The sequence below is a fragment of the Carlito syrichta genome, unplaced genomic scaffold (genome assembly GCF_000164805.1).
Source record: "Carlito syrichta isolate Samal-C Ts95f unplaced genomic scaffold, Tarsius_syrichta-2.0.1 Scaffold302411, whole genome shotgun sequence".
In the NCBI taxonomy this organism is placed as follows: Eukaryota; Metazoa; Chordata; class Mammalia; order Primates; family Tarsiidae; genus Carlito; species Carlito syrichta.
Window position 1 is genome coordinate 108,606 of NW_007246507.1, and position 17,803 is coordinate 126,408.

Consider the following 17,803-nt stretch of genomic DNA (forward strand, 5'->3'; position numbering starts at 1 on the left):
GGCTAATGGTGACTGCTTGTGTGGAGGGAAACTGGGAGGCAAGGATGGGAAAAAGATTTACTTCTCACTGCATTTCTGTTTTGTTGTTGTACCTTTTGATTTTCTACATGTCCACTGCCTACTGGGATAATTAACACTGAATCTAAACTCAGATATGGAGATTTCAGGTAAAATAAAGCTTTAATGACGTAAATTTTTGAAAAGAAGTTTGACTAGCAATGGCAGTCTAAGAAAGGACCAACCAAGGCAGTCCAAGGACTATTTCAAGAAAAGGAGTGAATGAACTTTGAACTGCAATCTTTGCCACACTCTCTCCATGGTGAAGGTAATGGCAGCAGGAAAGGTGAGTTTGAGAACACTAAATATTTCCAGAACAACCTTCCAACTCCATGCTCAGCAAGTTTATGTGCCTTCCACGTGAATCTGCCTAGCATGAGCTAGTTTCAGAGCCACTAGTAATCCAAACTGTACATGTCACTTAACAATTCAGATTTTTATAGCTGTTAAAAGCCCAGACCTGTTCTTAGTAAAAACAGTTTCCAAGCCTGCAAAGCTCAAAGTCAGATCCTGACTGTGGTAAATCCACCACGATTATTATGCTTTGAGACACCTTTAGGAGGGCAACCACTGGCTTCCCTTAAAGACAATACTTTTTTCAAAATGTCAATAATTAGCATACTTCCAAGGACAGTTTCTATTTTTCTAGTATTTTTCTATCTCTTTGTATTAAGTTACTGTAATTCTCTAACTTTGGTTTTCTTTCTATCTGCCACAGGAAGGATAACATGTCTGTTCAAAACTCTCCTTCAAACTATAACTTTTTTTTTTCTTGAGTTAGAATCTCACTCTGTTGCCTAGACTGGAGTGCAATGGCAAGCTCATGGCCACCACAACCTCAACCTGCTGGGCGATCCTTCCGCCTCAGCCTTCCAAGTAGCTGGAACTACAGGGATGTATCACCACGCCCAGCTAACTTTTAAAAAATTTATCGTAGAGATGAGTTCTCACCATGTTGCCCAGGCTGGTCTCGAACCCATGGGCTCAGGCAATCCTCTGGCCTCGGCTTCCCAAAGTGCTGGAATTACAGACATGAACCAACGCACCCAGCTCAAACTATTAGGCTATTTATTGAATGTTACGATGAAGTGAGACTATTCTAGGTGCCAAGAGGAATTTAAAAAGCAGATAAAGCAGTCTGCATGAGGAGGAAACTCTGCACAGACCTCAGAAATACAAGGGCATGAACACAGCAGTCTGTACATGTAATTAGCTGTTGCGCTGCCGTTTCTCTCATCACATCGCCATTCCTCCCATTACTGCAATGAAACAACTAACACTCTCCAAGATCCCTTCTCCTCTTGGCGTTCCTCAGCTTTGCATTTTCTCAGCCCAACCTCTGCCTCCCCACCCGCCTAGGTGGCCTGGAGGCACTTGCATTCCCTGCCTCCTTCCTTTCCTTTGTGAGTGGCTCCATGATGCCTCCTCCTAGCAGGAGCAACTGGAGGCACACAACTAGCAGGGTTTCTCTCCTTGTATCTGAACCAGAGTTCCCCAAACTGGTGTCCTGTATCTTTCAACTACTGATGCTTATTAATTTGAATAAAGTGAATTTTCTGCACCTAGCTCATAAAAGGTGCTTAGTAAATATGTGTGCTGCATTCACCAGCAGCAGGCAAGAACTGAAAAAGCCTGAGTGGTTATAATGGCAGTTTATATGCAACTGTCATTTTCCAAACTTGCGTTTTGTAGAACTCCAATTCTGTGGACTTTAATAGGTATTGTTTAGAGGGAAAACAAAGGTTCTTTCATCAAATATGCATAAAACACTGGGCTTTATAAAATTAAATGAGTTTCTTTTTGCAGCTTTACTGACGGCACCTTTAATAAGTTAAAGCAAATCTCTTAGGGGAGAGTGCTAGAGGACTATTACAGAAAGCATTTCTCACATGATCTTTTGACTCCATATCCTTTTTTCACAGAGGATCTTTCAGGCCTCTTCCTCCTTGATGAAGTGAGTATTTACTTCATAGGGTTAATGTGAAGGTTGAGTAGGTTAAGACACGTACAATGCTTAGAACAATGCTAGGCGCATAGTAAGCCCTCAAGAAGAGGTAACTATACTTACCACTACATTCCCTTGTGCTGATATTTACCATGACAATATTCTCAGAAAAGTGAAATAAGAAAAATGCTACTGTGATTCCCAGTTACCACCAAGTGCACCCCTTTGCCTGGGAAAAACTGCCTTAAGGCTACAAATAACAGAAAACATTTACAGAAATAGTCACTCTATATGACATGGTTATCAACAAAAAACTTAGTATCTTACAGAAAAAGCACAACATTAAAATAGTCTTAAGAATTTTCTCGATACCAAAAGGAAGTCTTGAGTACTCTGCAGGCTCAGGTAGCAAATACTACGCACCAGTGACTGTACGTTCAGTTATAGTATGTACAGTACCTAGTGCATCATACATACTTTTAAAAGCTTGATGAAAAACCCAAGGCAGGCACAGGTAAATGAGTATTACACCTTGTGTAACAACCCAAAAACGACTTCCTGATCACATAAAAAAAAACTGAGAAATCCGTTACATTTAAATATTTAAGCTCTCTCATTCTTCTTGATAGAAAATGACTGCCATATTTTAAGAGGTGGTAGAGGTAATCGATTAAATTTATCTCCCAGGTGTGTCACAATCTAAAGTCTGCTTAGGCAAACAAACACAAACTCTACAAAGGTAAAATGCATCTTACACAGTGGCACAGTTCTTAAGAGAGGTCTATCTTTATAGAGTACCTATCTCACATTTACAATTTATACAGGAATTTTGTAATTTATAAATTTACACAGAAATCTCTTTCTATTTGGTCATCTGGGCTGGTTTTAAAACTGCAAGATTTTCTAAGAACTGAGAAACAATCATAAACAGGAAACTAATCTATGAAGAATTAAATGATTTGCTGGAAGAAAAAGTAAAGAAAACTGTGCATCTTATAAAAGTCAACTTTCCAACTATTCTTTTCTGGTAACACTGATCTCAAATCTTTCCAGTTCTAAAATATCAGGATTCAAAGGCTATACCCTCACAACGATATCACTGCTTCCATCAACCAGCTTCTTCCCTTTATTTTATGAGCCATTTATTACAAATAACCTGGCAGTTCTCATATTAAAAAATAGTAGGGCCAGGATCAGCAAACTATGGCATAGGACAAATATAGCTTGTTGCCTGTTTTGAATGCCAGATGGCCAAGATGGGTTTTTACACTTTTAAAGGGCTGTAAAATAAAGAAGAACATGTGATAAAAATCGTATGTGGCCTGCAAAGCCTTTATTCACTATTTGGTCCTTTATGAAAAAGCTTGCCAATTCTTGAAAAGCTTGCTCTAGAATATTTATTACAGTTTATTCAGTAATTTCAGATAATTCCTATTAATGAGACGTTCACAGTCGATCACCAAAATCCACAGTAATAAAGAACAGAGTGCCTTTATAACAACATTTGCTCTCTTGACGCATACCACTTAGTTCCAATAACCAATTAAATCACGTCTTAGGACACTAGTACAGAACTCATCACGTTATGGAAGTTCAAATATCAAACTAGCACCACCTGAACAAGAGTGCTTCAGTCACGATGCCAGTCCACACAAAGTGGTAGTATAGCATGGACACAGGAAACCCTTGTCTCTCATGGGAATCCAGACCAACTGATAAGTGACATAAGCTCTAACCATTTTTCCATACTGCACACCCCGATATTTCACTTGGCTAAAATAAATAAAATAATTCTCCTTTGATTTCTCTAAAGTCTACCCAGGTGAGATACAAACATATCTAAAAATCTCTAATGTGTTTTCTAATTAAGATTTCCTATGTAGTGTTCCCAAAGAACTAAAAAGAAAGCAAACTCAGTCACTCACTCCAGAGCAGGTCTCAGAACTCTGACTTTTAATGCCTCTAATATTCGATTTAACTCCACAAATGGTTCTTTCTGACTTGGGTCTACAGAAAGACCAGATTCCTGGGAAAAAAAAAAAAAAAAAACGATTTTTGTTAGCAGTAATCAGGATAAAATCATTAAAGATAATTTCCCTTTAACATGTATTTCTATGGCAGAGACAAATGACCACTCCCAGTAGCAAATTATTTCCGCTTTCCCACATTAGAACCTTCATATTTCAGCAGGGTACATGACCATATGGAATACAGCTGGTACAGCTTTGCAAGATGTTAGCTTCTGGCTGGTAAAATATAAACATGTACTCTTTGCCCTTCCTGGGATGGAAAGGTGTGGCTGGAGCCTTGGCTGTGATCCTGGACCATGAGGACAGGTGACACCTTAGAAACAACAGAGCTACAAGGTGCATAGGTCCCTAAGATGGAGTAGAGCTACCATATGTGCTGTGGGCGTCTTACTACTTCCTAGTTCTCTTCAAGATGAATAAACTTCACTTTTGTTTAAACCACTATTATTTTGGGTCTTTGTTACTTAAAAGCAAACTTAATTCTCAGTGATACAATTTATTGCAGAAAATGTATATGAACACACTCATATAATCCCTGTAAGGTACAGAGAAAGACCTGAGCTATCGTTCTGAACTGTTTAAAACAGAAAAGGCTTAGATGAGAGATTCAGTTTACAGACTGGTTTTAAATTATTTAATCCTTTTAGTCTTCCTTTTTTTAAAAAACAAAAAATGCAATAGCACATGGTAGCACAGAACAGTTTGGAGGCACATGAATAGGAGACTGAATCTCAATTCTTTCACAAAGAACCCATGGCCTTGGGCAAGTTTTACTTTTCCAGACCTCAGATTTCTCATGTGTAGAATAGGAAAAAATTTCTACTTCATAGAGCTGCAGCAAGGAACAGAGGCTAGGTTTAACTAGAAGCGAACACTTAAAACATGGCAGTTGCTCCTATTACGACCATGTGGTCCCGATGAACTGTTCTAAGATCCCTATGCTCATGTCTAATAGAAATAAAAGACAAACACTGCTCACCCAAAATAAACTTCAGTATGAAATTCATTTGACAAACAAAATTCTTTAAAGCTGAGCTAGATGAGAAGAACAAACAATCATGTTTTGTCCCTTTCCTCTTCTCCACTAGACTAACCTTCCCGATCAAAGGAAAAACTGGTGAAAGCAGCATCTCTTCTCATCCCCTTGATTCATGACCTGGGACCAACCTTCTGGGTCAGGAACAAGGAAACAACCATTCTGACAGCAAGTTCTAGGACTATAACTTTCACCACTTCAAAAAATTCCTAGTAAAATGAGGTCATTCCTGATAAGGAAAATATTAAAGATCTATAACTGGTGGAAGACTCAAAACCCCACTCTGCAAATAACGCGAACTCCAAGGAGTCCCTCGCTTCTTCTTCATATCCTCCCAGTTGGCACACAGTTACCTGGCAGAGTTCCTCAGCTACGTCCAGCATTCCTTGTCGGAAGAAGTGTTCCACCATCACCTCGTTGAGAAGCCTTTGACTATCTGCCTGCCAGCAGCCGTCTATTCCCACACTGCTAATGTCAGAATCAAAATTCTGAAACACAAAGAAAAGGACTCATGAATAGATTATTTTCACACCACCAAGCAGGAAAAAGGTCATTTCACTCTGAGATATTCCCCAGTAGGTACCCAATTCCAATTTATCAATAGCCCCGCACACAAAGGAATTTTTTAATTACTTCTTTCTAAAACTTGTCATTCTCATGGATTATTGCTGAAGGAGTATATAGGTACATTTTTAGAGAATATTCTGGGTTTAACGATGATTTCTGTAAATAAAGGCAATTACATGAATTAACTGATTTCTAAGCATTACAGTATAGCAATATTTTCAGTGATGCAGTGATAACCTGTAAAAGCATGCTCAATGCAACACTGCCTATAATGGATAGGGAAAAGAAGAAAAAACACACATGCCCATCAACACAAGATTAGCTAAATAATCCATGACATATCCCAATGGTACTGTGGTCTGATTTGGTGGGGGAATGGTCAAGCAGTTAAGAGTGCTTTTAGTACACCTTTGGGCTTGCCTTTAAGCTATGTATACAAGGACTTGACTCTAAATGACATACTACAGAAAACTGAACTCAAGGATAGACCTAATTCCCAGGCCTCACATCGGCTATTGGGTTGTACACAGACAGGACAAATCTGAATAGCTGTAACTGCTCCAGGAAAAAAACAAAAACAAAAACAAAAAACTGACACTGAAACTACAACCCAGAGAAGACCAATCAGAACTTGTGGCTTGAACTCAACCAACCAGACTGACTGCCTACTAAAACAAAAATATCAACACTCTTCACAGCGTTTTAAACAAGACTCAGAGTGCTGCAGCATAATCAAAATGTCCAGGATACACTGCAAAATTATTTGACATATGAAAAACTGAGTAAATCTCAATTCATATGAGAAACAATGATCAACAGACACCAATGCCACTAAGACAGAAATGGTAAAATCATCAAAGACCACAGACTTCACAAGTTATTACAAAAATGCAAACACTCCTGAAATGAAGGACAGAGAGGCTTTGCAAGAAGTAGAAGATAAAGTAACCAAAAACCTCAATGGATGCACTCAACAGCAAAATGAAAATGGCAGTGCAAAAAGTCAGTGAAGATCAACAGAAATCATCCAATGTCAACAACAGAAAAAGGATTAAAAAAAAAAAGAACAGAGCCTCAGGGACCTGTGGGATAATAACAAAAGATCTAACATTTGTGTCCTCAAAATACCAGAGGAGAGGAGAGTGTGGTATAGAAAAAGTATTTCTCAAGTTTGACAAAAAGACGTACATCTACTGATTTAAGTTCAGTGATCTCCATAAAGGATAAACTCAAAGAAATCTACCCAGGGGCTCAGCCTGTAATCCCAGCACTCTGGGAGACTGAGGTGAGTGGACTGCCTGAGCCCACGAGTCTGAGACCAGCCCGGACAACTTGGTGAGATCTCGTCTCTACAATCAATAAAAAACCAGCCGGGCATGATGGCATGTGCCTGTAGTTCCAGCTACTTGGAAGGCTGAGGTAGAAGGATCGCCGGAGCCCAACAGGTCAATGCTGGGGAGACTGTGAGCATGCCACTGCACTCCATCCTGGGCAACGGAGTGAGACTCTTAACTCGAAAAAAAAAAAGAAATCCCACCTACACATCTCAAGATCAAACTGCTGAATGCTAAAGATAAAGAAAAAAGTGTTCCAAGCAGCCAGGGAAAAGTGACATTTACTTATAGAGGAAACATAATTCAAATGACTATAGATTTCTCAAGAGACACCAGAGAGGCCAGAAAGAAGAGGCAGGACACTTTTTCAGTACTGAAAGAAGAGAACTATCACCCTAGAACGCTAAATCCAGTGGAAATATCCTTCAGGAATGAAGATAAAGTCATTCTCAGATAGAGGAAAATAGATTTGTTGCTGGCAGACTTGCCCTAAAAGAATTGCTAAAGTAAGTTCTTCAGACAGAAGAAAATGATACCAGAAGGAAACACGAAACATCAAAAGCAACGAAAGAGCATATCTACAAAAGAAAGAGCAAATCTACATCCTGGTCTGAAAGCTTTCCCTGCCCAATTCCATTTCTGCCCCTTATCTTTCACAGGCATTACTGCACTTAAAACAACAACAACATCAACAAACAACAAAAACAAATCATCTTACTTAGACAAGATCATTTAGAGTTAACTAAAATCGCAATCCTAGTCCAGTCACTGCTTAAATACAGTCCAACCAACATGGTATTATTTTATAGGACATACAAGAACACGTAGTAAGTAACCTGCAATAATGGCTAAAAACACCCTGCTATTTACAATCACAATGCAAGAGTGCTGTTATCCAAAATTAAGTTTATTTCTCTTCCCTATAGAGATAGTAACCTATTTTTAGCTCTCAAGCCAATAGCCTAAAATTGAATACATACGTTAGGATCTAGAATTCGACAAAACAAAAACAAAAAAAACAAGACCACTCTCAGAGTCTTAATTTTTATCCATTTTCTTTCCATAGATATTTTCTTGGCCAAGTACTTAACCTAAATAATGGAAATAATACGAAGTGCCTAATGCACACATGAACAGACTATTACCTAGCAGTAAAGAACCATAATTGCAGCCGGGCTCGGTGGCTCAGCCTGTAATCCCGCGCCTTTGGGAGGCTGAGGTGAGTGGATTGCCTGAGTCCGCGGGTTCGAGACCCGCCTGGGCAGCGAGACCTCATCTCTACAATAAATTTAAAAAAAAAATCAGCCGGGCGTGGTAGCGCGCGCCTGTAATTCCGGCTACCTGGAAGGCTGAGGCAGAAGGATTGCTGGAGCCCAGCAGGTCGAGGCTGCGGTGGCCGGGAGCGGCCACTGCACACCAGTCTGGGCGACAGTGAGACTCCAACTCAAAAGAAAAAAAAAAGAACCATAATTGCTTTTATAAGGTTCATGTGTTTCATTTCCACTTAGCAGATGCTGCTTGTTGACAGTTAATGTTGTAACAATTTATCAATACTTTTAAGCAAGTATTGCATCTTTATGCTGTCTGTGACAAGTAGGACACTGCAAGTGGTGTTACTTTGGTCCTCTTCTGTACTAGATTGGATGGAGGCCCAAGGGTGATGGATGTTATACTCTCCCATGTTCTGCTCCCTGAAGGATCACTCAAATGAATAAAGACAGGGCCTTCTGAAGATGACAGAATTGATTACAAACCCCAGTATTTGCCCCTAACTCTCTAAGTGTCTAGGTGCACACTATAAGCAAAGAATCACTGAGACTAATTAAGAAAGATCCCTCATTAATTTATCATTAAATCCAATTATAACCTTCAAGTTCATCATTTAATGATTTATTACTCCCCAATCTCATCAACTCAACACATTTATCAGGTACTTACTTATTCCTTAGAAAACACATAAAACAACTTTGGAAGACACACTCATCAGCTCAAAGCACAAACTATGTTTAAAAAGACAATTTTACTTGGCAGTGTATCTATTAAGACAGAATTTTAATAGCTGCCACCAGATAGTAACTGCTCAGATCAAACTAAAGAATTTTTAAATTTTTTTCCTTAACATACATACCAAAACTAAATGTTAATCATCTAGAAAATTTTAAAGAGTCTAATATGCAAACAATCTCCTTTGGGTTTGTTACAAAGTTTTACAAAGATGCCCTTCCCATACCTTTACTTCCTTAAGACTGTCTATGGTCACTACTATATGGTCACACACACTCAGAATCTCCCTACAATTTAGTTGCTCCTCTTGGAAAAGAAGCATGAATGAGCAAGGCATTACATGACTTACTGAAAATTTCTGAGATCCCTTCTATCATTTTGATTTTTCAATCTAAACCATTGAGGGAGGTAAGCAAACTTCTTTGGTACTTAACTAAAGCATTTTTCTATTCCTTTTATACCTTATAAAAGGTATAGAAATTGAGCAAATGCAATACAGTGTCAAACTCCTGTTGTTATAACTGCAGGTTCTTACTGTGACATCAGAGCTGGTATCAGTTCCAGCTTCCGTTGCTAGATGACCAAACTAGGTGACCAAACTTGTTTGCATGGCTGCCCAGAAAATCAGTAGTACTGCAAACCAGCCAAGAGGTGGCTAATGAAAAGAAATAACCATTATTAGCATCTTCTGCTTTACTATACTTTTTCCTTTCACATTTTTAAAGTCAAGGAAAGCCTTGGCACAACATCCTTAATTGAGAAGAAAGGATCCAAACAAGAACTACAGCAAAAAAACACACATCACGGGTGTGTCCGTCTGGAGAGGATGTTATGGCTTGGAAAGAAAAATCAAGGACACACTAAATCTGGAAGCTGAGGCAAAGGAGAAGTAAATAACTTTAATAAAACATCACCATGAATTGTGAGATCTAAACACAACGCCCTACCTCCCTGGCGTATCACGAACATGCTTACAAACCATTCAGACTTTAAGAAATGATTTTCATTGTTCAGCACCAAAAATGAATTCATTTCCCAAATACATTTTATAAAATCATAATTATTGAGCAAACAGTGGCAGCAATACAAGGTACAACTGAGTATTTAATTCGCAAGTGCTAATCCTCTACTAGTGCTGATAAACTTTTTAAAACATCTCCACCTAACTTTGAAGAACCTGAGGATGTGCTCCTGGTATGCATACCAAGAATCCATTTCCCTTCTAAGCATCCAGTTAATCTGGTTTAGCAGTGAGAGGCAGCCTGCCAAGGATACCAAACAGAAAAAGACGACTTTTATTCTGATTCCCCCCAGACTGGGAGAAGATGGTTACTTCACACACAATCTTCAAAGGATGAGCGTTCAAAAGAGTTTGAAAGAAACACCTCGCGTCAATAAGAAAACCAACTGACCAGAACCGAATGGACAAAAGAAGAGCATGAAATCCACAAAAGGGGTAAATACTAATGTTAAACATGAAAAGATGTTCAACTTTAAAGATGATCAAAGAATGGCAAAATTAGTACAACGAGATTCTATTTCCCACTCGATTGATTTTTTAAAAACTCAAAGTCTAATCATACCAAATGTGGTGAGAAACGAGAAAGCAGGAAGCGTTACATCTGTAAACTGGCACAAATCTTTTAGGGAAAAGTCTGGCAATGCTGAGACAATGAGGCACACGTCCCAGGCTGAAATGACCCACACTTAGGCACATACCAGACAGCAGTGCTTTCAAACCATGGGCTGGGACATAAATGTACCAGTGTGTCTCAGGCAGCATTTTGCAGATGCATTTCCGGACGCAGGCGTTACCTTTTTCGGCATTCCGTATTCTCCTCTGTATGGTATTCATACTTCTACTTTGGCTTCCAAAGAAAAAGTAGATTCACACTGATAAATTCTCACTTTATAAACAAAGGGGGGTAATGTGCCAAACCACTCCGAGAGCTTTTACAAGCCTTAAAGTACCCCACAATTTTAAAATAAAAAATATGTATAAAAAAAAAAAAAAGATGCTCCATCATCTAGCCATCTGTTACATTTGCATTCTTAGCCCTCATTATTCTCATGTGACTTTCTGTGGTTATTTTATTAATTTTCTCAAGGATGATATGCATCTCTGACCATTCTAGATGCAAAGGATACTCTGGTTTCTCTTCAGATCATATAAATCTTTCCCCATTTACTAGATGCAAAGAAGAGAAATTGACACATACAGTAGGTGCCTTCAGGGCACTAGAAATTATCTCAAGAAACTCAGTACAGAAAGGTTTCTCAAAGTGCTAAAACCTGGGTTTCAATCCTAGCTCTGTGACCTCAGGCAGGTTACTTAACCTAAATCTCAGTTTTCACATTTGTATCTGGAAACAATAACCCCACCTTACTAAGTGTTTGTGAAGACTTAAGTTAAATAATGTACATGAAAACATCTGCCAAAATCCATCCAACAGTAAATCTATCTAATACACTGTAGCTGAATGTGAAAGTCAGTCCTTGCCACCAAACCTTGTAAGTCTGTGTTTAAGAGAATCTTCATTAGAAAATATAAATAAAACAAATATACAGAAGCATGTTAACAGACATATTAATAACACACATTAATTTAAAACCACTTAAATACAATTAGAGACTGGCTCAGTTGGCACAGCTTAATTACATAAAAGCTTTCTGTCCCTCTTAACACAACCCTGACTTGGACGCCACACCAAGAAAGGCATTTCTTCTTCCAACCGCGGGCAAAAATGGTCTGCACCACCTCCAGGTCCAGTTCTCTGACGCTAAAACCTATTAGGAGACCTAACTGCAAAGGTCCAGGCTTTCCTCTGTGACCTGGACTATAATTCAACAAATGATCATCAGCATCAGCTAAAGAAACGTAGCTTAATTCTGTTTAGAACAGGAGCAACAGTAAAACTATAGGCCTATAACTTAAAGTATGATGCAACATGACAGATGGCAGAGAGACTAGAACTCAACTCACCTTCTCTTTTGAGATTGATTTTTTGATGGAAAAGAGCAGAACCAGTATCATTTTACAGGAGCTGAAGCCCAATATGAATGAAGAGTGACAGAAAACATCTAGCTGTTTGAGCCAGGACTCTTGGTTGGTACAAACAGAAATCCTTTTTGCCCAAGCAAGTTGGATCTAAAGACAGGGGGCAGGCATAAGAGCAACTGGCCTCAAAGATGCTCCTTCCCCTTTTACAGGGCACCTGGGCTTTGTTTCACACAACACACCAGATCCTTTGAAGGGCTGCTAATCACTCCCAGGCTCGCTCACTCCCAGACCCTCCTTCCTTTAAAGTTCTAATGAGAAAGATTCTGGGGAACAGCTTGAAATATCTACCCTGCAGCAAACAACTGAGTCCCAAGAGGACAAGGTACTGAGGATATGGAAGCTTCCATTCAAACAGATTAATCTTAAAAGCAACATCCTCTACCCTGGCCACAGAGATGTGCCTTGCAAAAGTTAGATATGAGCCGGGCTCGGTGGCTCAGCCTGTAATCCCGCGCCTTTGGGAGGCTGAGGTGAGTGGACTGACTAAGCCCACGGGTTCAAGACCCGCCTGGGCAGCGAGACCTCATCTCTACAATAAATCAAAAAAATCAGCCGGACGTGGTAGCGCATGCCTGTAATTCCGGCTACTTGGAAGGCTGAGGCAGAAGGATCGCCGGAGCCCAGCAGGTCGAGGCTGCAGTGGCCGGGAGCAGCAACTGCACTCCAGTCTGGGCGACAGAGTAAGACTCCAACTCAAAAAAAAAAAAAAAAAGTTAGATATGTTGCCTACACTGCGTCTTCATGGATTACCCTCTAGTGACTCTGGGGGCAGCGGAGAGGGCGACAGAACAGTTTGGTATGTTCTATTTTTTTCTCATGGAACACAATCCTGACTTTTTAGCGCTAATTTTAAAATTTTTGTCAGCTATTTCTTTTTGCTAATTCTAGAAATTACATATATCGAATTATGTATTTCAGAACGCAATGTAGTTTTTTTAATCAGAGTGAATTTTCTAATTGTATTTTCTTTTTCCTTAACACTAGCATTCTTCTACTACAAAAGGATTTATTTATTACACAATAATAAAATGTTAGAGTTAGTACGTCTGCCTTCAACCATTCTAACTAATCTACTGTTTAAGGCTAAACTTTAACAAGGCTTACCTCCCACTGTTATCTTTTCCCCCTCTAACACCTGAGACATATCTAAAGGCCGCTCACCCAGAATGATCACAAAATATTCCATACTTCACTTTTTATACCATTACTCCATTCATTCTTTAATGCAGCCAGCGTTTTGCCTCATTGATGGAGATACTCCATCTAGTGGCAAAATACCCAGTTTAGACAATGTAGTTTAAAACATTTTTAGCCATCATATTCCTCCTTCAACATTACCAGCTCTGCAATAGCCCCAGAGTGTTTAAGAACAGAGTGAAAACATTTCCCAAACCTTGATCCACTACTTCCAAGTCATATACCTGATGTGTTATTAAATATCTTTGAGTCTTATTTTTTTCATACGTAAAATGGGAATAATGTCCCTGCATCTTGGGATATAAATGTATGTGAAACACTTAGCTCAATGTCTGGAACACAGGCAACACTCAGTTAGTGATTGCTACCATTATCTCCCTACCCATCACTACAACTTAGTCTATTTTCATCATCCTTAATGAAGTCAAGCAAATCCTCACTGCTTTCATCATGCATTCCATTTTCCCCAGTCTCCTGTCAGATCAAACCCACAGGCCTCAGGCCTTCTGTCATTGCCTTCCCCTGTTCCCAACAGGGGGCCACCCTAACCAAGTCACTCCTCAGTCTTTAACATGAGTCAAGCATATGCCCAGTTATTGTTTTGTCCCCTCTCCCCCGCCCATTGCCTTGTCGCTCTAAATCTTACCAATTCTTCCAAGTCACATTTAAGATACCAACTCCACAGACCTTAGATTAACTGAAAGCAAAATAATAATTTCCTTTACTTTATACTATGCAGTGTCCAACCCATGCATATTTATTTTATGTTCCCCAGAATTTTTCCAGTTATGTTATGGATACAAAAACACTTTTACATCACCAAACTAGACTGCAAACATATAAAGGACACGTACTGTGTGTTTAGTTTTTAACTATACTACGCCAGATTTTAGACACTTTGAAATACTTAATACCACTTATTTTAACACATATAAACACATGCCTGTAAGTCTAAAGTAGCAAACATTGTTACTGACTTTTCTAAGAAAGTAAACTTTTAAGAAAACTAAATGACTTCTAAGTATGTCCAACTTTATGGAAAATAGTCAACACATTAAAGCAGAAATCTTCAACAACTTTTTATGTTTACAATAATTAAAAGTCAAACAATGCCTTGGCTAGTATCATCAGAAACTTCTATTCTGCTTAAGTTTTCAGAGAAGTGATAACCAGAAAACCTTAAACCACAAGAAGTAATAAAACGTCAAGGGAAAAAAAAGTTACCACTCAGCATGTTACAAGTTTACTAAAGTTTCTCACTCAAAACCAGCCTGCTCATAAAGGAGTCACTGGCTTCTCTGTCTTCACCTTGGGAGGGTGGGAACATGTGTTTGTATTTTGAAATGGCACTCAGAGCTGGTGGACAGCATTCTAGCTTATTACTCAGGTCTGCTTATTGTGGTACTTAAAAGCCCTGCGCCATAATGGTTTCAGCTTTGCACTGTTTGCTCACCATCAATTCATGAGGTCACCAGCGGTTACAACAGGCTGCCTAGAGCTTACACAAATTTACCAGGTTCAAATGGAAAGCGCTGGAGTGCTTAAATCAACAGGGTCCTCTTGTGTGGCAACAGCCTCACGTATACAAGCCCATTCACAACATCTAGGTAGTTCTAGTGGGGAAACAGGTTCCTCCTAGCTAAGGCCAAGTAGATGCCAAAAACATCAGGAGAAAGTATACTGGAAAACCTTAGGGAACTGGGGTAAAAAATCTAGACTTTCCTCTGTGGCTCTGGATTATAAAACAAGTACTTACCACTATCAGCTAAATAATGCAGTTCTGCTTTGTTTTGTTTCTGAGTTGGAGTCTCCTCTGTCGCCCAGGCTGGAGTGCCCCTCACAGCCACCGCAGCCTCGACCTGCTGGGCTCAGGCAATCCTTCCGCCTCAGCCTTCCAAGTAGCTGGAACTACAGACGCACGTCACCACGCCTGGATAATTTCTGTGATTTATTGTAGAGACGAGGTCTCACCAAGTTGCCCAGACTGGTCCAGAACCCCTGGGCTCAGGCAGTTCTCTCGCCTCAGCCTCCCAGAGTGCTGGGATTCCAGGTTGAGTCACCACGCCCGGCCAATAATGTAGTTTCATATGGATGAAAAGAATTCAGAATCCAAATCACCCAGAACGTAAACTACTTTCACAGGAACATAAAACAACTTTTAGAAAGAAAATATAAAAGAATAACTTTTGGTCGGGCTCGGTGGCTCAGCCTGTAATCCCAGCACTTTGGGAGGCCGAGGTGAGCGGATTGCCTGAGCCCGCGGGTTCGAGACCCTCCTGGGCAACTTGGCGAGACTTCATCTCTACAATAAATCAAAAAATCAGCCGGGCGTGGTAGCGCATGCCTGTAATTCCGGCTACGGGAAGGCTGAAGCGGAAAGATCGCCGGAGCCCTGTAGGTCGAGGCTGCGGTGGCCGGGAGCGGCCACTGCACTCCAGTCTGAGCAACAGAGTGAGACTCCAACTCAAAAAAACAAAAAAAGAAAACAGGGACATATATGGTCATCCCACCAGTGGCAGAATCCAATTTGGCGACCTGCCCATTGTTACAGATCCTGGTGGTCCAGTATTCCCATAGTTCTTAAGCTAATGCACACCAACACCCACTCCAGGTACCAACTGAAGACTTCCACAGTGCCACGGTCCCAGATGGCTCTGATGCCACCTTCCAAAGCTGTACTCATTCCCTTGGAGTCACCAAACCGGCTTCACAGCTCCACACTGTCGCAGAGAAGACTCACTGCCTTCCTGCCTGGGCTGGAGACTGTCGTCGCTGCCCAACAGTGTGGCTAGAACTCAGCAGCTGCCAACACCACCCTGACTCTTGCTGAGTCACAGCCCTCGCACCACAATGGGAGCGGTGAGAATTTCGGAAAGGCCACTAGCACCCCTGGCAAGCCGTGGGCACCAAAACAAGTCCCCAGAGCTCCTGCCACTCAGTCCTGTCACACTACACCCACCAGTGGACGATGCTGCCTTAGACGTTCTGATCTAGGCAGCTCAAGCCTAGCCTTTCAACACTAGTGCTCTAAAGGATGGTTTCTAACAGTAGAGCCTGCCTGTGCCTTAGACAGACCCACTCTCTGCACTCAGGGAGTTCTGTTATCTATGCCGCCGTTATCACTCTTGTGCATGCAGACTAAGTAACTCACAGGACCACTGAGGAGTCGCCTTTGCTACAAAGAGCTCTCCTCTAAAGTTCTTCCAACCCTCCAGAAGCTGACTGTGTGTGAACAGACATGCCCATGACCAGCTGCCATCTTGCTAGATTTTGAAGTAGTCAGCGGTATCACACAGTAATCTTGGGCTACTTCTCTTAGGCCCCATGGGGACTGTGAACTCCACAGGTAAAAATCAACCCCATGCTAAAAATGGTAACTGCTGCAGTCAACCACTAAGTCGAAGACTCCTGGTTTGAAAAGTGTCACAAGAAGCCTGGGTATAGCGGCTCATGCCCATAATCCCAGCACTTTAGGAGGCTGAGGTAGGAGAAGCCCAGGAATTCAAGATTAGTCTGGGCAGCATAGTGAGGACCCCATCTCTACCAAAAAAAAATTTAATTGGAGATCAAGGCTACAACAAGCCATTACTGCACCACTACAATTCAGCCCATGTAACAAAGCAAGACCCTCTCTCTTAAATAAATAAAAGTGCCACAAAGGCGGGGGAACCCACCCAATAAAAACGGCCTCACTGGCTAGTGGTCCACTCGCTCGCTTGCTCACACAGAAGGCAACATTAAAGAAAAGCGACCCAGCATGCCAAAAGGAAGACAGGAGGATGGGGCAGGGAGACAGGTGCAGGGGTGTCATTCTCATCATCCCATAGCAGAGACAGAGTCACAGCCAGGGAGTTATTCAGGAAGTAGAATAAGTTACTCCTGTAAATGAACTCCCACACACTAGCCTCTGTGTCTTTAGAACTTTAGTTATCATGACCTAGTCATGTTAAGCAAATGGATATAAACAAGAAAGTCATAAAAGGAAAAGGGTTTTGTTTTGTTTTTGTTTTTAAAATAATAGCAGCAGGGAACTTTATTAAGAATAACATAGTAAAACCAGACCTGCAAAAGTTTATCAGAAGCAAAGATGAGAGGAACAGCATAAAATAATGTGGGAAAACTAGTGTTATCAAAAGTACTGACAAAAGAACAAGGATGACACTAAAAAATAGAAAATACTTCCCTCAACACCATACCTTATCAATGGCTTTTCCAACCCGAGAAACACTGCTGTGGATGTCTTTGTGGTCTGAAGCCAATTTCTGAACAGTATCCTTTATTCTTTTACAGCACTGTGTCAAAACAAGTGAAAGTGTCCCTGATAATTCAGCATCTTGGCCTATAAAAAAAAAAAAGGAAGAAAGAAAGAAAAACTGGTTACTCACTAAAGCAAATCCAAAGATGGCAAGTTTCAAATAGGCCCTCTGGCCCATAAAAGATGGAAGAAAAGTGAAGAAAAATCCGTATCTGCTTTGAAGCTGATGGTCACATTCATAAACGATCATATTTTTCTTAATTTTTTGTTTTTAGAAATAAGAAAACTTTACTATGAAAGAAAACACTTTTGTAATT

General features: G+C 40.4%; 1 protein-coding gene across 1 annotated transcript in view; it reads right to left on the bottom strand.

The window, feature by feature from the left end:
* RMND5A (required for meiotic nuclear division 5 homolog A) overlaps positions 1–17,565 on the bottom strand; it is a 35,775-nt gene extending 18,210 nt beyond the window's left edge. The window contains exons 1-3 of the mRNA XM_008056606.2: positions 17,428–17,565; positions 5,422–5,556; positions 3,928–4,028 (exon numbers count right to left, since the gene is read on the bottom strand). Coding sequence (XP_008054797.2) covers positions 3,928–4,028; positions 5,422–5,478 — 158 coding nt within the window. The 5' untranslated portion in view covers positions 5,479–5,556; positions 17,428–17,565. The remainder of the gene's footprint in view (positions 1–3,927; positions 4,029–5,421; positions 5,557–17,427) is intronic.
* Positions 17,566–17,803: the final 238 nt, after the last annotated feature.